We start from the raw sequence: 24,810 nt of genomic DNA, 5'->3' as shown, positions 1-24,810 counted from the left end.
ACAGTTTCGCTCGTAATCAATAAACGACTTTTTTTCTGCATCTTGAAAGCTAAACCTCAAAGCCATTCCTTGCTTCTTCATTTCGGTAAACAGATTCTCCTACAATCCCTGTATATCTATGTATAAAATAACCCTTTACCTCCATATATAACTCAAACAATACCAACTTAACCAAGCTACATATTTAACCACCATGCTGAGCAATTCAACCCCGGCGGACTTCCACAGTGCAACCGCAGGGCAGTGGTTATGGTCAACAAGTTCCGCCTTTAAAGCAATAAAAGGTACTCAATACATATGTGTGTGTGCACGTGCGTGCGTGCGTGCGTGCGTGCGTGTGTGTGTGTACACTTATGGGGAAATCTTAGGTAGGATAAGCATATTGATAAACGAAATAACAAGTTATACTGCTCGGAATGACAGATGAGGTTATCTTTCTACGGGAGGAAGTAACTGAATCAGCGGCGCTTTTGATCGGAATGACAATAGTATGGTTTTTTGTTGAGGTTATGGAGTACAGTTTCTTTTCTCTTCTCTGTCACATATCCATGATCGTAATTCTTGTAACTTACACAAGGATTTGGCTTATTACAACTTTCTACTGGTATACTTATTTATTCATGATCTTACCAAGTTTTTTTATTTTCTTTTTATGTATAACTAGCTTTTACTGGGAAGATTAGATTCGAATCAAACTTAAATATAAGTTGATTTGAGTTCAACTTAAATTTATAATAAACTCAAGCAGGTTGGAGATTGTTGGAGGGTCGTCAATGGATAGATAGTGTTATTGGAAGGATGAAGAATGTTATCAAAGAAATGAATGATATTAGTAACAAATGTATAATGTCACCATGAAGAGATTTAAGTTAATCTGGTTGAATTCAAATTCAATCTTATGGTTCAATCGATGTTGACATTAAGATTTTTTGCAGGGATCCTCTCAGAATTCTCAAATTCGCTTACTCCGAAGCCAGATTTAGAGAAGTAGTTGTTCACATTTTCAGCTCAAGAATTGATATCATCTTATTTCAATTTCTCAGAATTGCATATGGGCAAAATGCAGCACTCTTGATTCTGGTATGCTGTAATCCAAACTAGAGAAAATTTCACAAAGAGTTCTAAGTTTTCACATAAATTAACAGAAACAGCAAACACATTTCTTTTCAGTTTTTGCTTATAATGCTGCAAGTGTCACTTTCTAGACCATCAAATTTTTCTATTAAATGTACCGAAATTAAGTCTCATCTTCTGTTAAAGAGACTTAATTTTCAAATTTCCTTATTAAAAAAATCAAATTTTTAATTTTTTAATTAAAAAAACTAAATTTTTATTATTTTCTATTAAAAATATCAACCTAAGTATCTTATTTTTTAAAGAAATGAAACAAATAATCCTAATTATACTCTGTATCTTCAATAAAAAATATTAAAAATGCAGTCTCCTTTATAGAAAAATCTGAAAATTTACTTCATGTAATATAAAAATTTGAGAGTTCAATCAAGAAAACAAATTTTCACCCTTAAAATTTTTGATAACAAATACTTACTTATGTTCTCTCTTTATTTATGTGTAGGCAAACATTTCTCTCTACATATTGTCCATAATTGGAACCTATTTCAGCTCGTTTAGTCTCCTTTGTCTAGGTAAATATTTGTCACCAAGTAATCTTACATGTGCAAACGGAGAGTATTAACAGATACAAATAAATTGACATATTATCAAATAATTAATTAATTTAATTGTTTACATTATCTCTAATTTATTACTATTCAATTATATAATAATATGTCAATCTATTTGTATCTGTTAGTGCTCAACCGTTTGCACGACAAACATTTAATTTGAAGCATTTGGCATAATAATTTACTTTTCCTTATTGTGGCCACTCAGGTTTTCTCTGCATAGAAACATTGCATTTTCTGGAGGAGCGATACTGGAAACAACAACCTCGACCTAGAGAGTACGTAGAGAGCAAGGAATAATTTATATTAATTGCATTTGTGTGATTTGTAAACCTAATTTACGTACATTTCCTTGATTATGCATGTGTATTATAAATAATCAATGCGTATTTAAGATTATATTCATATAATTAACAATTGATAGATGAATATAGACTTTTTTTATTTATTAAAGTTGCATATATAAAAGCAAACTAATCAATGGTCCCAAGAAGCAAGAGATTAGAGGATCAAATTCTTTTTTTTTTTTTTTCAATAAAACGATGTGTACCAACTTTAGATATACAAATATGTATACACTTATATATATTATTATGTGATTGAGTGATTTTAAATTAATAATAAAATAACATCTAATTACGTAATGATATGTATAAGTGTATATATATTTGTATACCCAAAATAGGTATACAAATAATATTACTATTTTTTTTTATGGAAAAATATTTTTTGGATTCAATCATCCCTCTATAGTTGAACCGATCATACCAAGCAAGTGAAACCTTAGATTCAATGACCAGCTGCACAATTATTGTATCAGGTAAAATTAAGAGTTTAATCTTAATTTATCATCTGTGAGTTTCGAATCTAAACCCCGTTATTTGGTGTTTTACATTTTTTATCATTCAAACTATCTGTTGTGATTTTAAAGATCAAATTCCTCTCGTATCAACCTTAGAGATTGTTAACTGAGCTCAAAACTACGAGGAAAGATTTTTCTCCTCCAGATTACAAGTCCAAAGATCTCTTCGGCCAGATTCATGAGACCAATTCAGCAATCCATTCAAACTTTCAATTTGCACCTTAATATATGCATCCAGGATTGTAAAAAATTTCATCTTTTAAGTGCACATAAACAAAATTATACTAAACATGTAAAGCGAAAGGAAAAATCGTTAATACATTCTTATATCTCTTTGAATTTTGTCTTTGTCTCTTCTTCTGTCTTCATTTGTGTTGTTAATTTCGTTTAACCGATCTTTCGATCTACATGGCTCAAGTATAACCATAGCTTATATCCATAGGACCAAATATCTCAAATCCACTGTTACAAAATTAATCAATATAAACAAAATTTCAGCATGCAAAGCAATAAAGCATAATTTGAAAAATTAAAAAGTTACACATATTTGAAGATAGACATATTTGTAGAGGAGTGATTTTCAGTCAAAAGAATTTGAAACAAAATCCGAACACAAGGCTGAAAAATAGAACCTGAAAATAATATAAGCTGAGGAGTGAAAAACCGATATTCAATTTGATTTCAACTATTGAGTGAATAATGGTGGTTTTTATGGTGAACTTTTTGTCATAGTTTGTGTCACTTGTTCAATCAAATTATAATACATATATCCACTTGTACCAAAAATATTAAAAAACAATAAAACTATACGTAATTATTTTAAATATATAAATAGATATATATTTGATGTATATCATTATGTGATAAATTTATTTTAAATAAAAGATAAAATAACACCTAATCATATGATAATACATATAAATGTTTACTTATTTATGTACTCAAAAAAGATACAAATAATATTCTCCTATGATCACAAAAATACACAAAATATATGAATATTTAAAACAGTTTACTAGAATCGTTCATGGTTTGCTAATCAAGGAAAAAGCAGCAAGTTATCTCAAGCACATTCTTTCTCTGAAATGTATGCAATTGTTGGCCAATTTCATTAAAAGGCTTCATCAAAAAGGCATTCAAACTTTTTCTTCTTTTGAAGAAATGCCCTAGACATTCCTTACTTCTTTAATGGAGTTACATAATTCTCTTGAGAAGCCTAGAGCCTCCATGCCCATATATTTAAATTGGAGCAAATGCACAAATAAAAAACAGATCCACCAAATTCACTGACTATACAACCAAACTCCGGGAACCAAACCACACTGGTAACAATGCCCCAACAACAACCAGTAAGGTTATTTGGGCGTCAAAGGTCGGTACATGCCATTCTTGGAGGAGGAAAAGGTACTATTTTCCTTTTCGTATTTACATATACTTCTATTTTGTTTTGGGCATTGACTACATATAAATCACAACTTCTAATGTATAAAACTAATGGTAACACTGTATGTATAAATGATGGGTATTAGAGATTACAAATAAATTGAGAGTATCTAATTGTTTACTTTTATCTCTAATTCAAAATCAGTTGCGGATATCTTATTATGGAATAACAAAACAGTTGCGGCCTGGCTTTTGATAGGGATGACATTGTTATGGTTTATTTTTGAGGTTATGGGGTATACTTTGGTGACTCTCTTGTGTCACATTTGTATAGCCACATTGCCTGTAGTATTCATTTGGTGCAGGATTCTAATGTATATCGGTCACCGGTATTTATTTCTTTCTTCACAAACTATATATAGTTATAATGTTGAAATATTATCATATGATTGAGTATTATTTATCTCTAATTTATAATCATTTAATTATTAGGAATGAATTCGATTTGAGTTCACTCTGAACAAATTTATGACTCCATTCAACTGACTTGATCTCAAGTTGAAACTCTAACTTGATTCGAATTGAATTCATTTTTATTGATCACATGATAACATATCAACATTTATATTTGTATTTGTACCCATTATTAACATATAAAGTATTATCAAAATTTTATATAATGAAAGACATTATCTTCATTATTCTCAGGAGTTTTCTCGCTGAAACTATAGTAAGTGAATCAACATTAAGAGAAGTTGTTTCGTCCTTGTCTACAACTTTAAATCAAGCTGCTTCAACCTTCTGCCAGACATTAAATAAGGTGATGTAAAGAACTTTGTTTGTTTAGTTTTATAATTTTCCTATGATTTTGAGTTTGTATTTTGAAAAAATAAAAAGTATTGAATACCCAATCGAGTACGTAGATGATGTATCATCTTGTAATTAGTTGTTACTTTATTCATAATTTAAAATCACTCAATCACATAATAACACATAATTTGGGTATTCAAAATTAGGTATAAATAATTTTATTTGATAAATAAATACCTTTGTACTGATTGAATATCAGGTATTAATGGAGCTTATCAACCTCGCATATGGAAAAGATCAAGTCCAATTCATTGTGGTATGCTTGGTTATTGGAACTAGTCCGATGCTCATATTTCTGGTATGTTTTATCAAAAGGATGATAAGTTATTATGTCATAGTTTAGAGATAGGTTTGACTTGAGCCAATTCGAGTTGAGTTTAGTATTCAACTTAAACAAATTGAGCTCGAGATTAACGCTGACATTGGAACTCACCTCGTCAGCAACTCCTTCTCTTTTTTTTCTAAATTTTCTCCCTTATGATTTTTCTTCTTATTATCATTTTCTAAGACAAACCCAATAGTTTAAAAAAGGTTGATTGACTTTTTTATATTTTGAAAAGTTTTTAATTTGATACTATAAAATATTAATATAATTGTTAAAATATTATATTGACTCCAAGTAGATTTTATTATTTCTTCGTTAAGTCTCTTATATTTTGTTTTATTCAATTTTAACCCTCAAGTTTTATTTCATGTATGTAATTGTTATTATCCTTTCCTGATATTACTGTTTACCAACTTAAGCAAATCAAACTTATATTTAAATTAGTTGTTTTAAATTCAAATTGAATTTGAGTTAGTCCTTATTTAGATTTAACTCAACTTGAACACACCCCAACCATAGTTAGAGGGCCACGATTAATTTAACATATATTAATTAAGCTTGAAGATATTTTCATTAACAATTAATTATTCCAATTTTCTCATCAGGGAATTGTTTGTCTCTACATATTGTCCCTAATTGGAAATCATTTCAGCTTTTTAAATCTCCTTTATTTCGGTAAGAATTTTCACATTCGCATTGATTAAATTTAATGTCCTATTAATTACATGTCTTTTCTAAATTTGTTGTGCTGTCTGTGCTTGAAGGTTTACTCTGCTCAGAAACGTTGCCGTTTTTGTATGATCGATATGAGGACTCTGTTGATTATTTTGCTGACAAAGGGATCCATGGATTGAAGAAATTGTTCATAAAAATGTTGGATCTTAAGAAGGCATTATCACGAGTGCCCATGACGAAAAATGACTAATAAAGAGATAAAAATTTAATATATGCAAATGTATCCAACAAACAAACTATAAATATTTGTATGCATACTTTATAAACTCAATTTGCAATCACAATTGTATAGACCTTTTTCGTATTTTACACTAAATAGATATTTTTGTCTTTATCCCTATAAGTGTGGAAGATTAAATTTTAATACAAATCAATTTGGTTTGTATTATACGAGTTTCGATTTTCATACTTATACATCTAATATATATTCTGATATGATATCAAAGCTAAAAAATCAAATGAGTGACCCTAACAACCTAAAATGCTCATATAACAAATGACAACGCACCCAACCAAAGGACAAGACTAACAATCTATAGTGATTGCACTTAAAAGAGGGTGTTAAAAACTAAAGTTTTATATTTAATAAAATCAATATAAGTAAATAGTATATAAGTGTAATATAAATTTCAATCTTCACACTTATAAATCTAATAATAGGTTAATGTCTCAAGAGAAGTTAAAAACTAGTCGAATGGAGAGGAAGTGTGTGTTTGTATTTAATTTCAAATTTAATTTTACTGAATTAAATCTCATGAATGTAGGTTACCCTGAATATAATTGGACCATATTAAAAATTGCTTGGTCCCTCTTATGTTTCTCCACCTTTGATTTGCTTTTGATATATGCGTTGGTTTTTATCTTACCCTAATCTATACAAACCCATATCAAACCTCTTCTCTGTTCAATATAATTTCAACTAATTATCTTTTATTATGTCTTTATTTGTAACATAACATCAATTATTTTATTTTAATTACTTATTTATAATAATACAATTTTGACTGTATATATTTTTTTTCTAAATAATATTATTCATAAATAAAATGGAGTTTACGTTACCTGTGGAAAATTCTGAAGGAATATTAATTTTAATAAAATAACTTCTTGAAATGGATTGCATCTTTGCCAAAGAAGAAGCCACTCTTCCCCCTGATTATCGATACGAAATCTACTACTTTGGGTCAGGGTACCTTAATGAAAAAGTAAGAATAGGAACTAAAATTGATTCCTTTGATTTAGGATTCAAATTTTGTATGGAAACTACCCCTTTTGTGGTTGATGATGACCAAATTAAGTTAGTAAAACTCTGGATATAGTGAGTAATCTCATAACGGGTGTTTGATTTGGGATATATCATCAATGGAATTTGAACTTGTATTCTCATGTTTAGCATTCATTAACTTTACCACTCAAACTATCTTTTGAGAATTATAACATTTCTCTTAGGTACACACATTACATGTCCATGCAATTAGCTAATAATTAATATTCAGTTAAGAGATCATGATAACAAAAAAATTGAAAATCTCATGTTGTTAAGTCTCTCTATGTAGTTTATGGTACCAGGATATGAAGTTAGAGTTAGATTCGATTGGAGCTGAATTTGAGATTGACTTGAACTCACATTAAAACCATAATGTTTAGTTAGAGTTTGAGTTCGAACTTATACAAGTTGGTGTATGTTATTACCAAAAGGGTTGTTGACAGAGTAATAATATTATCGAAAAGGTTAGCAATGTTCTCGGCGAAACAAATTATCTTATCTAAATAAATAAATTAGTTGATTTCGATTGAACATAACTATCAAATTGAATTTTTAGCTCAAAATTGACTCCCCAACCATGGATTCGATTCAAGCCAAATCGGTTTAGGTCCGTCCTTACATGAACTTATTCTTTTTCTTAAAATTATGCAAATTTTGGTTATTCTTTTTCTCAAAATTATGCAACTTTTGGCCAATGTAATAAAAGGGTTCACCACAAGATACGCAACCTTTTATGGTAGCGGGCATGCAAAGCAACCTTCAAAGCGAAGGCCCAAGCCATTCCTTCCTTCCTCCTTATTCCTAGAACTCATCATCTCCATATATATTTAAACGTGTACAGATGAACAAATATCACCAGCCCACATATACCAATTTGACAAAGAAAAGTAAACAACAATGCCGATCTATTCATCCTCGTCGGACTCCGAAAACGACGCCGCACCACCATCAAGAACCGGGCAGCATGCAGTAAGGTTGTTTGGGCGACAGAGGCCTGTACATGCCGTTCTTGGAGGAGGAAAAGGTATTATCTATATACGATTCTATTATTTAACCTGACTTTGAACAAACTTTCATGGCAAAATGACGATAAAAAATTTGTTTGAAATGAATTCTCAGTTGCAGACATCTTGTTATGGAAGAACAAAACAGTTTCAGCCTCGCTCTTGATAGGCATGACAGTGATATGGTTTCTTTTTGAGGTTGTTGAGTACAATTTCGTGACGCTTCTTTGTCACATCTCCATCACAACAATGCTTGCATCCTTCATATGGTGCCGGGCTGCTGAATTTTTCAACTGGTATTTTTTTTCTATCTTAGACTAACTTAATTCCGATAAATATCATGAAACTTAAAAAGGATTTCCTTCTTAACAACTCCACCCAAGAGTCTTTGAAAGTGATTGGTTGACGTAAAGGTCAAACCAATAGTCCATTGTTTCCTTTAGATGTCTAGTTACGAGAAATGTCAAATTGATGGCCCAATTGTTAGTATAAACGTGACTGCGAGTTATAGTTTGAGGTCTAATTTTTCACTATTGAAATTAATGTTTAAATATATTTACATGCAAATTATTGCAGGAAAAAACCCAATATCCCTGAGATGATATTAAGCGAATCGGCATTCAGAGAAGTAGCTTCAAGCTTCAGAGCAAGATACAATTATTTGGCAATAAGGCTCGTGGACATTGCACATGGAAAAGATCCAGCACTCTTCATTCTGGTACATTAATTGTCATTAATCCACTTAAAGAATATTATTAACAAGTATTAATTAATTACATCTTATGTGTTCTCTCCAGGCAATAAGTGTTCTCTACATATTGTCCGTGATTGGAACCTGTTTTAGCTTCCTAAATCTCCTTTATCTTGGTAAGTGTAATTTCTTTCTTTCTTTATTATGATTAAGAAATAAATTTTCATGCCCTAACAATGGGTATAATCACATTACAAACTTGATGTGTCTTTATATGGATTTGATCTAAATTAAGTAGAATCAAACATAGGGTTGACTCAAGCTTAGATTAAATTTGTAATACTAAATTTAAATTTGAGTTTAAACTTGTTCAAATTAGTGTATAGTATCATTAGAGGGTTATTGGTAATATAAACAATGTCGTTAGAAAGACAAACTATGTTACCATTCAAACTAAACAAAGGATTTAAGCTGGGTCAACCCTACGTACGTTTGTACCTATTGTTAGTATACTTTGATTAATGGTGTATAATTTAATTTGTTTTGTCTAAAAGGTATAATCTGCTTGGAAACGTTGCCATTTCTGTATGATCGATACGAGGACGATGTTGATTATTTTCTTGCGAACAAAGGGACGCGTAAACTGAAGAAATTGTTCAGAAGGTTCAATTCTTTGGTCCTGAAAAAGATTCCAAGAGGGCCAGTGAAAGAAAATTAATTTGTTAAATCTGATAAAAGTTTATTATATGTAAGTAACATTTCAATGTTATGTGTTAAGTATTCAGATAATGTGCTATTATATGATTAGGTAACACATTATCTTTATACATAATTAAATACTTAAAACTAAATACACATAATTTCGTCGTATTTGTATTTATGTTTTCTTCTGTATGTAAATATTCAAAATGTTTATTACTATATATTAGTGGATTGATGGAAAGTTTTATACAATAGAGTCAATCTTCATTGCAAACGTCTTGATTTTATTGAAATATACATAAACCTCATCAACAACTTATCAGATGGATTGATGATGGCTCAGTGAGTTTGCAAGCATATGACTCGATTTGAATAAAATATTAATAACTTATAAAAATTTTAAATCTTTCGCTTATACTCTTAAAATCTCAAAATATCTTTCTCTATTTGGGTTGAGTTGACGAGATTTCTCATTAAGAACCATGAACTCATGGTTACTGGGGAAAGAAGCAAATGTGGCACCTGCTGGTATTGTATTAGAAGTGCTTGCTCCCGTTAAAAGAAACAATTTGCCGTCGTAGCTGATTTCTTAGTTAACCATTTTTGTCTTGAGCTTAAACTGAGATTTTACCAATTTAACTAGCTTGTTCGCTTGTTTGTTACATACAAACGACAACTTTTCATTACTTAGCTAATTATAATATGACACTTCAATGGTGTTAAACGGGCCACCAACTTCATTTCAAAAAGTAATTAATTGAGAGAGTTGAGTGGCACTTTTCGCTGTAGGATAGTGACCCACATTTTGAGAGAGAGTTATCCGAATTTAAGAATTCCAGATTCAAGATGTGGATTTTTAAGGTATAGATCACATAATTTAGAGAATGGTAGAATAAGAGTGATATACAGCTAAACACCTACGTGCAGAACATGTGTAACCTTTAGAAACATGCAACCTGAATATATTCATATAAAAGTTATATTAAAATATATATAAAATATGTGAGTTTGTATATCGAAAAGTAGAATAAGCTAAGATTGAGAGTTTATTTAAAGAGAGAATAAATAATATTTTTTTATCTTGTGATCTTTTTAATTCATAGTGAAATTAAAATTTCTCCATCTTCTAACTGTACTATTCTTCAAAATGGATTCTTCGCGGAAATACTATAGTCTTGTTTGAAATATTTGTGCAGTTCTTCACCCTTTTTGATGCTGAATGGAAACACAGATAGAAGTCATAGAAGCCATGGAGAGAAAGATGGAAAAAAAAAAAAAAAGTAAGCATTATGATATTGAAAAGATCCAACACCTTTTGGAATTTTCTTCAATCATAGAAGAAAAATGTATTTTTAATTCTTCTTTATCAGGCACTGAAATGTGGAAACAAGTAGAAGATCCAATTTTATTGACTTGTGACTGGTACTGCATGCTGGCTTTAAGAGGAACCCACTTAGGAAAATAATTGAACTTTTAAAACCTTTTAATCACACTTATTATTATTTAAGGACAAATAATACTGGTCCAGTTTTAACATCCCCAGTTCAAGATTATGAGCAAAAAGTATCTTTGTGGATAACAACAGTGACAGGGTATTAAATTAATTCAACTTTAATTTTTTTATTAAAAAAGCTAAACTTTAAATATTTTTATAGAATGTTTTAAACTAATCACATTATTTTTAAAACAAAACAAAAAATCTTAATTATATTTGTTCAATATCTTCAATAAAAAATATTAAAAGTTTGGTTCATTTTATTGAAAACCCAGCTAGTTTTTGTATCCAGAATTGATGAATCATGGATGTATCCTAAGGCTTAAGCTTCTTGGAAATTAATCATAATATTATCAAGGGTTTTCTCTTCCGGATATATTTTGTTCATTATTTGAAATATGATCTCTTATGCATTATTTCGAGGATAATACATTTATTTCTAGGGCTCATCGGAAAAACACACTTACAGACAAGGGGATTCTTCTTTTGCAGATAACATATAGCCCTTGGAAATAATAATTTTATAAGGATTATGAATATATTTCTTAAAAGGAACTCTATATCTCCATATCTTTTAAATAAAAAATCCGGAAAAGTCAAGAAGTTCTTATGAAAAAGAAATATGTGAAGACGTTATAAAGTTAGTTGATAGATAAAAAAGTTTTGTGAAACACTTTTTGGGATATCATTAATTTGAAGTTTTAACAATATTTTCTTTTGAAATGCCATATAATGTTTTGTACTTTTGTATATTTTTGATAATAATATATTTCTATTACATCCCTGGTTTTCGAAGTTGAAAAATATCTTTTATATTATTAATTTTGAAATTTTTTATGCTTGTGAGAAACCCTAATAAGAAATAAACATTTTTGTTGTAGTGATTATTGATATATTTGCTTCCAAATAATATTATAAATACGTCTAAATGAAAACTAGGGGCAATAGCCGCATGGTTAATTGATTAAACTAAGTGCTTGACTACCAAAATTTCAGCTAAAGAATGATTTTATCACTTGGATACGGATAATATTATGTATATAAATAAATTTTATTAAATTAAGGTGATAATATATGATTAGATAATTTTTAAATTAAAAAAAAAAACAATTATGTTATTTAATTATATATTATTATTTTAATTTATATAATTTAGATAAATAAATGAGGAAGATGTATTCATACATCTAATTTTATTCTTTGGGGTACATGATTAAAGGAAAAAGTGACTGCCAACTTGGCTAGCTTTTCCATATATGTCTTGACTAAAAATTGGACAAGAAAGAGTGGGAGCATATGTACCCACTAAATTTTCTGCCATTTTATTTGCAACCAAGAATTATCACATAAGATTATGAAATCCCAAAATGGGTAACTAGAGTTATCCAACAATCATTTTTATTAAATAAAAATTTCAGATTTTCTTAGTAAAGAGATTAATTTTTCATTATTTCCTTTTAAAAATATCGAATTAATCAAAATAGTCATCTTACTTTTAAAATAAAATAAAACAGTTATAATTGGATATACTCAATATTTTTAATAGTAAATAACAAATATTTATTCTCTTCAATAAAAAATATTTAAAAGTTTAGTCATTTCAATAAAAAAAAAACCTTAAAGTTGGATTTCTTTGATGGAAAATAAAAGAGATTAAGAGATCCAAACAACTTTTTAGAACCTTAAAATAATTAAGTAAATATCTAACCTGCATGTCTTTATAAAAGCCTTCTTTGGTGGCAATAATGCCTTCATATATTCTCCTACACCGCACTCTCAAACATTCACATTGCTCACTGATTAGAGAGAAGGAAAAACGAAGAGTAGATGGTGAGAGAATTCAGAGATTTTACTAACGGTGGTGTTAATGGAGAAATTGTTGGCGGGTTTGGAGGCGTTTGTGTAGTTTTATGGGTGATTTTGGTGACTGTTTCAGCACTTTCAGTCATGATATTTTCTTGTGCAGATGGTGTACCGAAAGAGAAATCTTCTTCAGCTGATTCCAACTACCACGGCGGAGGATGTGCTGCCGGTTGTGGCGCTGGCTGTGGTGCTGGCTGCGGTGCATGATCACGGCAAGAATTTCAAGTTTCTTTTTTTTTTTTTTTTGAGTTTTTAAGATGAAATCAATTTAGAGAGATACTAGAATGATGCTTTTTGTTAATGATATATGAATAACCTGTTTGTTTCCATGAAGAAACAAGCATTCACCCCATAATTTGCATTTGATCATGAATCATGCATGGAATGGAAGTGAAGTTCAATATCCTATGATATCTACAATACATATTATACAATGTGATATAACATATATAAAAAATGATACGTATTATATGATATTATACAATTTACTGATACAGTTTAACACACCTTTTTTAAAGAAGTTATGATTTAGGATAAGTATATCTAAAAATTTTTAAAATTTTAAAGGTGTTTATAATTTTTTTTAAAATAACAACATGACAGTTATAATTTGTTATTATAATTTAAAAATATCTTACAATACAACACAATACATAATAGACGATCAAAAAAATTAGATTTTTTATATATGATAAAATACGTTTTTCGACTGTCATATTTACACTACATTAATCACGAGAGCCACTAGCATGATTCAAAAACACTTTTTGTGGTAATCCCATTGACTACTAAGAGATCACTTATGGAGGTTCAACCATTAGAATTCAAAGATTCAAAGTCCAAAATTTTAATAATGTTTTTCAAATTTCATTGGAGAGATACCAATCCATTTAAAGTTCTAACTTGAAAAAACCCGTTACTCTCAGAGAAGTTTTCTCTGGCAACTTTTGATTCCTTAATTGGTTTGGTTGGATATATCCATATGTATGAAGTCTTTTTACCTTTAAGTTAACTTTTAGGATGGAATAAACTCAATTACACTTTGAACATCCATGGCCAATCATATGTTTCATTCGTCTTATAGTGAATGTGTCAAGCATATGTTATGTGTATGTTAGATATATACAAATAATAATAATGGAAGTGCTTTCCGAAGTCATACTACATTACTAAATATATTCACAAAGAGAAAGTGCTTCCTTTTTAAAGGGGAATAAATTCCTACAAAAGCAGTCCCACCAAAAGCGCTTTTAAAAAGTCACAAAAACACTTTCAAAGATGAAATGCAAAACTTTATTATTTATCTTGATTGATATCACAATTTTCTTAATTATCAATCACAAACTCATAATAATATAAATATAGATCAATAGTTAAAAAATAAAAAACAAAAGTCAAGATGGCCGAGTTGGTCTAAGGCGCTAGTTTCAGGTACTAGTCCGAAAGGGCATGGGTTCGAATCCCATTCTTGACAAAAACTTGAAGGAACTCGGGGGTTTCTTTTTGGTCAGCTTTATGAAATTGTTGTTCATGTATGCTTGACTGTATTTCCAAGTCATTCTTTTTTGTATAAAACAAATAAATATACATCAAGAATCTTAGCTCGCTGGAATTGTTTCTGCTTTTTTATTTTGGCCTTCTCTTCTGCGTTAACCTTTTCAGTTTCCAATTAGGTTGCTACACAACGTCACATAAGGATAGGTCACTCTCATCTTTAACACCGCCCATCAATGATGAGGCATGGTTTGCGTCAACTTGTGATCGAACCCCAATAAACTGTTCAGGATGTCATTGCATCGTCAGTTGTATTGATATATTTTATCATTTTTTATTTTATACAGTGACCAAAATGAAAAGTTTCCTGTACGCTGCGTTACCTAAATCTCATCATATCTGACATTGATTCATTTTCAGTATTTTGACAGCATCATATGATTCATGTTTAGCGTCGGTATCATCATTTTTGACGGCTCATTTTTGTCTCAGATCAATTATTCACCCACAAGCCGACATATGCTTTTAGATTGAACCACAATTATTCATCTCATTCACAAGCTAACTTATGACTCAACCAACTAATCCCAATATGACTGGTTAAACCGCGACTGCTTTGATCTGGGTTTTATATCGTTGTGATCAACATTCTTTCATTTTATTTTCGAAGGTACCCATTTGTAGTTACTAATTATTAAAAAAAGAATGTGAAAGAAACAACATAACTTCTGACCACCTCACCTCACTCCTTACCTTCAAAAAGAGGACATATACACCATCAAAATACAACATAACTTTACCAAACTTGGCAACTTTTCAAGATCTTGTGCCCTTTTAGCACCTCCTTGATGAAAATTCATATTAGAATAATTAAATACATCGAAGAATCTTTTTAACATAAGAACAAATTATGAAGCAGCACACACTAATGCTAACAAAAAACAAGTATCTCTGTGGTTAATCAGCCACAACATATGACAATGTATATTGCTGACGGCATGAAGTAGGGGAAAGATGTTTTGCCTCTATGCTTGCGAGAACAGAAACTGCTGCAAAATTAATACCCAGAAATTGGAAGTCCTCAACCTGGAAGTTTATTTCTCCATGTGTTTGCTATTCATAACCTCATGCACTCACACAGAATTAGATCTTTGTGATCTCATTGTCTTGGCACACAACCTTTCCATGAATGCTGGATTAGCTCTGAGTTTGTCCTTCACATAAGAAGTTTGGGCATCCTCCGCCATCTTGTTTGCTTTCCCAGCTTCCTCAATCAGGGAAAAGATTAGCTCTAAGGCAATCTTTTCGGTTTTCCTCTTGGTGTTCAAACCTGCAAAATGAATATTGTTTTATAGCAATTTTCAACAGCACAGAATGCGCAAATGCTGTCAAGGACTGACACAAATTAACAGATAATTTAGCAATAGGAGAAAATTTTATTCTCACAAAATCTCTCAAGGACTGGCACTATCAGTGCAAATTTTTTTACTAAAAAAAGTGATAATATTAGGGAGATATTGACTTTACCTCTCACTGGTAATAGTGAGCTCATCTTTACCTGGTTGATAACTTTTCCCAACCAGTTCTCTCAGCCGACAGAATTGATGTTTCGAAAGTCCAAGCTCTTTCACAGTGACAGACATTTTTTATTTTTCTGTTTTTGGGATGCCAAGCATCACCACCAGGAGCAAAGACCGCCCGTGTTTGCCACCTAAGGATTGGCCCCTCCCCTGGAGGGTCATCAATGTTCTTTTTCGTGTCCAGTACTGCAGATAAATCAAACTGTGGGGGACCCTCTGCATCAAACCATTTCATGTATTCTAAGACTATTCCATCCTAACTCCTTAAACAGCTCATATGCTTGTTCAGGTTCAAGCTCTCCTCTCTCACACATACCCAGAAGTTCAATGAACTTCTCCTCCACAGTTTTCTTGATATTATCCGGCAAAAGAATCATAATTTGAGAAATATCCAGAAATGCAAATGTAAATTGAATAAGCAAATGGGATAATACATAGATAAATCAAAATGGAATAAAGATATTTGCAAAAAATAAGCAAATGCTTTTATTCACTCTCAAAATTACACTTGAAAAAAAAAATCTTGTCTACTGGAAATAATTTAATGGGATGATATATAGATAAATCAAAATGGAAAACACTACTAGAAAAGCATGATATGCTAATGACGGAAAACCTGTTACTAGAAACACTGAAGGTTACAAGGAAAAGTGGAAGAAGGATTTCAAAATAGGCTTAATTCTAACATACAAATATATGACAACTTACAATGGAGATTCATCCTGCTGAAAACAGGCATATTAAAAACCATATGAGACATCTGCAACTCATTATATCAAACCATAGTTTTGAAATCGTCCAATGGCTTCATGCCTCATAATACCCATCACTACTTAACCTTTCCTAGCAATATCAGTGGAGACTAACACACGACTCATAATTCTTTTCTTTATTTTCAAGACCTTGGATTTTTAGAAGGGCCATAATAACCATAGATGTAAAAATTACTAAACTGCAAGATCCAGGCAATACTTGAGACTAAGTCCTAAACAATATTATCAACAAGTCTATTTGATTTTACTAGTCATATAAAGAAGCTTATATTTGTTTCCCATAGATCTTTGATCAAGCAAATTAGCATAATTGCATAAACCATTGCTTGTAAACCACAAAATCAGAATCTGAAATATCACAAGCATTCACAGAAACATATTGAAGCAAACCTGAACATAAGAAAATCGTTGAAACTTTAATAATTCTAAACCGCAAAATACAGCAAGTAAAACAAGTCTAATTTAAAAATTTTACTTCTAAGTATGGTCTACAAAAAGAGCAACACTATAAATACGTTGTCTCAAGAACCACATAATATCAGATGATAATCCCATTTAAAAAGTTACTGAGGAAAAAGTACCTGGCAGGAGCTTGTCCCAGCTAAGATATCCTTGAGAATTTCCTCACATTCTCTCGTGTCTCTCAAATACCCATGCTGAACTGCTTCGCTAATCATCTCATCCCACTTCTTCTTATCCATGTTGAAATATTCATCTTTCACCATCTTCTTCATAACATAATCCCTTGCATTGTACAAATCATCAATCTCCTCATCAGTCTCATATAACTCCTCAAAATCCGATTCAAACTCTTTGTCTTTGATATCATCCAATGGCTTCATCTGCAATTCTTCAACCAACTCATCGTCTGTCTCATCATGCTTCCCTGTCAACCTCCTCTGCAATTTGGCTTCAAGAATAGCTGGCAAAGTCTCTTCATCACCTTTAAAATATTTCTGTATCCGCATTTTCAGCTCTGACAAAAACGACCATCCCATCTGATCACACATAATTTTAAACCCAGAACTCTAGTACAACATCATTTCAATCTAAACTTCGAATTATTCTGAACTAGATTTCAACAATACAAATTAAATCAAACGTCCAAATAAATTCTCGTAGAGAATTTTACCAGAACAAGTTTCAGATTCAGGACAAAATAAATCAGACCCAGAAAACTCGCTTTCACAATCTATCACTTTCCTCCATTTTCCCACCAACCAAACACATTCAAAACACAAATGTAAACTTTTTACCTTTGTTACTAACATCCTGGAGATCGAGAGACACCTCCTTCTTCTGGGTTTGAGCTGCCAAGGGGGATTCAGCACAGGGGCAGGGAGGCTTTGGTCTTTGGAGGAGTCATTTGAGTCACAAGAGTAGAGCCTGAGAGGACTCCTAATCGAAGCAGCGAGTGGGACAAATGATGGGTTAGAGTTTGGATGGTGAAAAAGGTTCTGAGTAAAGAGAAAAGCATTGTTTACCAGAGTTCGTCTCATTTTCACTTGTTAGGGAGAACACTAGTTTAAGGCACTCTTTGGCTAGCTTTCAATAACTCATTCTAAGATTTGCCTCCATATTTATTTCCACATAAATCTCTGGATTGTTTAGATTATAGATTGAAGAAACAAGTAGAATTAAAACATGAATTATAATTAATTGAAAGTGGATTTTCTGGTTCTCTTTTACAAAGTTCCCTTGCATAAGGCATCTCAAATGGACTTTGATTCAAGTGAATTCATGCAAACCTAGCCCAAATGATGGCCGATAAGAGTTTGATTGAGACTGCAACATTGAGTTTGAATTAAAATTCGACTGGTGTACAATTATGTCAAAGAGTCCGGTCTGGGTGTCTTGCCCCAACAAAATCATGGCACGGCTTACATGGTCCATGGGTTTGGTACAACTTGCATGGCCCGGAAGGTCAGGCACGGTCCGACTTGCTGAATATATTTAATCTAGTTAATAAATACAAGAATAAAAAAAAACAAGAATTAGATAAATATAATATTTTAAATAATAAAAAATATATTTATAAAAAAAGTCATAAAATTTAAATATAAAATATATATATATATATGAGTTTAATACAACATATTGTTAATAATACATTTCTAAAAATATTATAATACTAAACATAATTATAATACCTTTTATAAATTTTTTTATTAACAATTTAAATATAAAGTATCTAATCAACTATTAAACTTAATATAACATAATATATAATGAAGATTTAATCATAATAAAAAATTATCGAGAGAAATTAGAGATTTGAATGACAAAAAATTGAGTTTTTTTGTTTTATATAATTATGAAATTATGCTAGTTAATTAAAAATATAAGAGACATTTTTATGCTTTAAAAAATTTATAAAATATGAAAAACATAAAAAATGACAAAAATACATATTTAATATGAGAAATATATAAAATATGTATTTAATACGTTTTAAATTTAAAAATTTGGAATAACATATTTAAAATACGAATTAAATAGAAATGCGAATAATTAACATATTTACTAACTGTGGTCTACTCTTACTATAATATGGTGTGAATATATGAAAGGCCAATATCAAAATAGTGGTAATAGAAAAGAATTGAAATTCCTCCAAGAGGAAGTTGCTTTGGCTATTAGGAGTTCCAAAATTGCAAAAGTCTTGAATTTCTTCTGTTTTATTGGTCGGCAGCTGATTTTTTTCAAAAGACAATTAGCTTGTTTAGTGGAATCCAAGCAAATGTCTGTTTTTACTTTCTTTTCTTTTCTTTTCTTTTCTTGGGGTACAAACAAAATATACAATTTCGCAAATTGTGGCATGGATGGTGGGATCAAGCTACTGCATAGCTTTTAATGAATAAAACTTAAGCTAATGGTCTAATTTAATAGATCCATTTAAGTTTGAGCGCTTATTAATATTTTTTATTATAGTTATTATTTTTTTTATTAATTTTATTATTATTTTTAGTTCTTTTTCATCTTCTTTTATTAATGATTCATCGTTTTCTCTAATATTATTATTTATTACTTAAACCATGTTAGACTCAAATTTAAATTTTTTATTCTAGATTCTAGTTAAACTCGAACTTACTTTCGTTCGGATTTAGTTTGAATCTACCTTCGTAATTAAATAAAAGCAAAGAAAAAGGGAGTCAAAAGAAGGAAAAGGAAGCAAAAAATAAACTCCCATTTCTCGTTTGCTTTTGCTTTCTGAAAGCATTTTCGCTGTCAAATTTCTGCAGCACTCCACCTCCGTTGTCTCCGTTCTCTGCAATTCCAGTCCGTATCTTCCTTTCAACTCTCTCAAATATTCACAAAATTATTCGAATGGAAAGTTCGAATTAATCCATGATTCCTGCAGGTTTTGCTTCAGCTACTGGTTTCTTGTTTCTTGTTTCTTTCTCATTTTTAAATTGTGTAAATTTATATATTTAAATGTAGTCAATAAATTAAAATTGCAGCAAACTTCCCCCAACATGATCATAAATGAATAATCTTTTAACCTCACATGTTAAGCCCTTAATCACATCTTATTATGAGCCAGTGCAATATTCATATTTTCTTGTGACTAAAAATCTGACTTGGTGGGCTCTGAAGTCTCATATTTCAATATAGACTTATCAAAAGATGTTAGTATGTACATTTAAGGTTAGATTTGAACTTGAATCAATTCGAGTTCATCAACCTTGAGCTTCACAAGCTCCATTCAAACCAAACTTGAGTTTGATTCAATTTGAACAGTTTAATTCGAGTTTAACTATAGTACCAAATCGAGTTCAAATGCAATTTAGTTTGATTTAGTACTATAGACGGTCAAAACGACACTATTTTGATGTATAATAATTAAAATAACCTCATTTTAATTGTTACAAAATGAACTCCCCTAGGTTTGCAAATCAAACTCCTCTTAGACTTAAGCTCAACAGTATAACACCCTTAGGTTCAAGTTTGAACTTTTTAAAAAGGAAATTGTTTTGAGCTCGATTGAGCTAATCTGGTAATCCAACTCAAGTGAGCTAAATTGGCAATCGAGCATAAGCCAATTCAATTCAAATTTAATCCTATGCACAATCATCTTGCTCTATGCTTAAATCAATATCATATTTATTATTGTGATTTATATGATTATCCCAATACTATTAAAAGGAATTAAAAAAAAAAAAAAAACCTTGTTTACATAGTTCAAAATAAATCTTGGCCAAATAAAAACAATCCCCTTCTCTATATTCTTAGCTTTTTAATCTTTTTAATGATAATTAACAACTATAAATAAGGTTTAATTAGGTGAATTAGGAGGCCATTAAAATATATATAAATCTTAAACCCCTTATAATTGAGATATTAATTAAAATCGACAATAATTTTTTCGTCTGAACCTTTTTAGGTAAACGTACAATAGTTTTATTTTTATAAACAAATTTAATTTTAATTTCAATAATACTCTCTGGGCTAATTACTTCACTCTCGACTATTTTTTTTGAAGATTTGATAAGTTCTAATTCAAAGATTCAATGAGTCATGTTTTAAGGATTAAAAATATATTTGAAAATTAATAAATTTTTGTTGAAATATAGGTAAGAACGAAAAGATTAGCATAAACAAAAAAAATGGTGAGTGTGAATAAGTGGTGCGTAGAGTACGTAAAGGGTGCGTAGGGTGAATAACGGGTGCGTAAAGTATGTAAGGTGTGTAAAAAATGTGTAAGAATTATATATGATATATAAATATAAAAAAAAACCAAATAGAGGGTGCATAAGGGTATGCGCACCTTCGCACCTTACCCACCCCTCTATATATATGCATAATAATTATTTATATATATTATATTAAGTATTATATTAAAAATATTATATTATATTTTTAATATAATATAATATAATATTTAATATAATATATATAAATAATAATTATATATATATGGGAGTGTGTAAGGTGCAAAGATGCGTGCACTCTTACACACCCTCTATTTGGTTTTTTTTTATATTTATATATTATATATAATTCTTACGCACCACTTGTTTTCACTCATCATTTTCTTTGTTTATGTAATCTTTTCGTTTTTATCTATATTTCAATAAAAATTTATCAATTTTGAAATATGTTTTGAATCCTTAAAACATGACTCACTGAATCTTCGAATCAGAACTTATCAAATCTTCAAAAAAAATTACGTCAAATTCAACGTAATTAGCCGATAGTGATGTAATTAGTTGAGAGGATATTCTTGTAATTAAAATTAAATTTGTTTATAAAAATAAAACCACTATACGTTTGTCTAAAAAAGTTTAAACGAAAAAATTATTGCCGGATTTAATTAATATCTCCTTAGAATTTGACAAATTCCAAGCCAAGCATTGGCAGATTAAGAGTCCTTGTCCTCCACCTATTCTAAATATTCTAATTACCAAAGTCAGTATACTTAAATAAATTAATTAATTAAGGTGTGAAATTACCATTATGGAGTTAGAAAAACAAGTTTGATTCCACATTTCTACTAATGAACTTTAATACACACATTTGTATCATCTAATATTCTCGAATTAAACTTAGAGATATTAACAATGAGTTATTATACTAGTCTATATAATGTTCAACGACTTAGCAATCAGGGTTTATCTTAAAAAGGTGAGCGAGTTCTACTAAATGGAGTTATTCATCAACAAAAATAAATAAAAAAAGTATGTAGTCAAATGTGATATCTTAACTATAAAATTAAAAGACCTATGTTTGACTATACATTTTTATACATGAACTTAAGTAGATACATTAATACCTTTTGATATGATCGTATTGTAGTAGAAAACTTTGACAATAAATTATTAAAATTAATCTATCCAAAGATTAATCAGTCTAACAGTCGAATTTGATTGTCAAACTTAACCTAAAAGAGGTTGTCAAGTTTATGTTTGACAAATCCTTTGCAACTTGTCACCCCAACTTAATTAGCATTAATTAATCAAAGCTTACCACCCTAATGACATCACAACCTTATCATCCTATTGAAACTAAAAAAATCATATAAATATATATTTTTTATAATTTGTAATCATATGTTATATAAAATAGTGAGGGAGTGGGGTATTATTATTAATATATGAATATTAATTGGCTGACTTTGGATAAAATTTAAAAATAAAAAAGAGAGGGAATTAGTTGAGTGATAGTATTCATATGTGATAAATATTCTGTTCGATCCGATGTGTGACTTTTTATCAATTTAATTATGCTGTCTTGATCTATAAAATAAGTTTTTGATTTTGTCTTTATTTTTTTGTTTGTTAAGAAAACATCTTTGGAGTATTAATTTATGTGATTAAATATTATTTTATTTTTAATTATATAATATAAAAATTAATATACATAATTTTTATTGTTCTCATTTTTTAAATTAATTTTAATAAAAATAACTACTAAAACATTCTTCGTGCACCCTAAGACCCTCTCATCTAGCCGTGTGTTAGGGTTTTTTGCACTTTGATGATGCCCTATGTGAAAGTGGTGAAAATCTTTAAATCTTGAGGTTGCAACTCTGACAATTGTTCTCAAAATGGCACATTCTAAAGAGTTCTTATAAATCAATGGCTTCAATTTGTAAACAAGACGATAACATACTTTTCCGCTCCATTTTAAGGTTTCTTTGTTTGATCAGAAGAGCATAGAAATGTTATTCAATATTCACGAGAATACTGAATGGGTTTTTAAGGATACTGTCAAGACACATTTTTGTGTCATGCCTAATAGTTCATCTGAAACAAGGATGGCAAACAAATATAATTAACTAGGAAACATATATGCAAAACTTAATGTTTATACAATTAATATATATAAGAAGCTTTGTTAATAATTTCGAATATGATATTGTATCGTATAATTCTCTTAATCTTGTTATGAGTAGGGATGACAATTTGGGCTCGACTTTAGAGGCCCCGACCCTCCACAACCCTAACAGAGAGGGGATTCCCCGATAGAAACGGAGAAGGGGACGAAGACGGGTATGAAAAAAATCTTCGTAATCGGGGACGGATCGGGGATGGGGATACATGTGTCCCCTCTCCGCCCCGACCCTTCCCCTCCCCGCCCCTATCTCTGTCCCTTTATATTAATATATTTATTTAAAATATTAATATATTTATTTAAAATATTAATATATTTTTATAGTTTTAAATTATTTATGTTTTTCAAATTTATTTAGGTTTTTGTTGTGTATATTAAAAGAATTAATATATTATATTTATCATATTTGAAATATTAGATTAATTTTAGTTTTGTTTAATTTTGTTATTTAATATATTTATATTGTATTTACAAGGTAAAAAGAATATATTTTTTTTGCGGGTATGGGAAGGAGATTTTTTCCCGCAAGGACGGGGATGAGATTTTTCTTTACGGGGAAAGGACGGGAAATCATTTTCATCCCCGTAATGGGGATAGGTCGGGGACGGGGATTGATGTCCCCTACGGGGACGAGGATCCCTCCCCGCCCCTCGTCGTCATCATCCCTAATTACAAGTAATATTATATATATTTATAGTGACGACTGAATTCGATAAAAATGACATACAAGATTATATAATTGAATATTATTTTTTAATTATTATTATTATATATCTTTAATAGTAATAATTTATTTTTTTGGTTAATTTGCCGAATATAATACGTTTTTAAGATCATAGTTTTCCATGTAAAGTGGGTTTAGATAATAATTACTGACAAATTTGTCAAGTTGTGACTTTTGTTGTTAGGTTAAAAGTTATAATTATTTAATAATAAAGTCTAAACTTTACTTGTTTAAATAATCAATTTTGCGTTACAGCTTGAATTGACTCATCCTTTTAACCTCCATTCATTGGTCTATCAAGCTACCAGAACAAAACGTAATTATATTTTTCTGAAAATAGGAAAATTTCAATGATGAAAATTAATAAAAGAATTACTTATTTTATATGCCAAATGACTTATTTTCACCATAGCCTAAATTTTTAGCGGTAGAGTTTTAAAAATTCGAATATTTATACTCCTAGTTATAATTAAGAATAAAATTATTATTTAATTAAAAAATATTTAAAAAAAATTTATTATAT

At 29.9% G+C, this 24,810-nt stretch overlaps 4 protein-coding genes and 1 non-coding gene across 7 annotated transcripts; 4 read left to right on the top strand and 1 right to left on the bottom strand.

The window, feature by feature from the left end:
• The first annotated feature begins 33 nt into the window (after positions 1-33).
• LOC123197024 (reticulon-like protein B9) lies at positions 34-2,110 on the top strand. Of its 2 annotated transcripts, XM_044611203.1 has the most exons (5): positions 34-284; positions 424-604; positions 936-1,080; positions 1,577-1,646; positions 1,894-2,110. In XM_044611203.1, exons 1-5 carry the CDS (start codon positions 194-196, stop codon positions 1,983-1,985), a joined length of 579 nt encoding a protein of 192 aa, XP_044467138.1. In that variant the 5' UTR covers positions 34-193; the 3' UTR covers positions 1,986-2,110. The 2 variants fall into 2 exon arrangements, with proteins under 2 accessions (XP_044467138.1, XP_044467139.1); XM_044611204.1 differs by lacking the exon at positions 1,577-1,646.
• A 1,719-nt stretch (positions 2,111-3,829) lies between these two features.
• On the top strand, positions 3,830-6,194 carry LOC123196880 (reticulon-like protein B9). Its single transcript, XM_044611028.1, has 6 exons — positions 3,830-3,951; positions 4,136-4,319; positions 4,639-4,750; positions 5,000-5,098; positions 5,731-5,800; positions 5,890-6,194. Exons 1-6 carry the CDS (start codon positions 3,879-3,881, stop codon positions 6,048-6,050), a joined length of 699 nt encoding a protein of 232 aa, XP_044466963.1. The 5' UTR covers positions 3,830-3,878; the 3' UTR covers positions 6,051-6,194.
• Positions 6,195-7,984: 1,790 nt separating this feature from the next.
• LOC123196882 (reticulon-like protein B9) lies at positions 7,985-9,649 on the top strand. The gene is made up of 5 exons (XM_044611029.1): positions 7,985-8,151; positions 8,247-8,427; positions 8,708-8,849; positions 8,929-8,998; positions 9,377-9,649. Exons 1-5 carry the CDS (start codon positions 8,025-8,027, stop codon positions 9,538-9,540), a joined length of 684 nt encoding a protein of 227 aa, XP_044466964.1. The 5' UTR covers positions 7,985-8,024; the 3' UTR covers positions 9,541-9,649.
• Positions 9,650-14,275: 4,626 nt separating this feature from the next.
• TRNAL-CAG lies at positions 14,276-14,356 on the top strand. The gene has a single exon. It is a non-coding gene; the product is annotated as a tRNA-Leu (tRNA).
• An 815-nt stretch (positions 14,357-15,171) lies between these two features.
• Positions 15,172-18,376, bottom strand: LOC123196983. Of its 2 annotated transcripts, none has more exons than XM_044611149.1 (4): positions 17,986-18,376; positions 17,311-17,727; positions 15,904-16,306; positions 15,172-15,706 (listed from the first exon to the last, which is right to left on the bottom strand). In XM_044611149.1, exons 1-3 carry the CDS (start codon positions 18,226-18,228, stop codon positions 16,178-16,180), a joined length of 789 nt encoding a protein of 262 aa, XP_044467084.1. In that variant the 5' UTR covers positions 18,229-18,376; the 3' UTR covers positions 15,172-15,706; positions 15,904-16,177. The 2 variants fall into 2 exon arrangements, with proteins under 2 accessions (XP_044467084.1, XP_044467085.1); XM_044611150.1 differs by having other exon boundaries at positions 15,935-16,306.
• Positions 18,377-24,810: the final 6,434 nt, after the last annotated feature.

The sequence above is a fragment of the Mangifera indica genome, chromosome 14, assembly GCF_011075055.1.
Source record: "Mangifera indica cultivar Alphonso chromosome 14, CATAS_Mindica_2.1, whole genome shotgun sequence".
Taxonomy (NCBI): Eukaryota; Viridiplantae; Streptophyta; class Magnoliopsida; order Sapindales; family Anacardiaceae; genus Mangifera; species Mangifera indica.
This window is presented reverse-complemented; position numbering and strand designations above follow the sequence as displayed.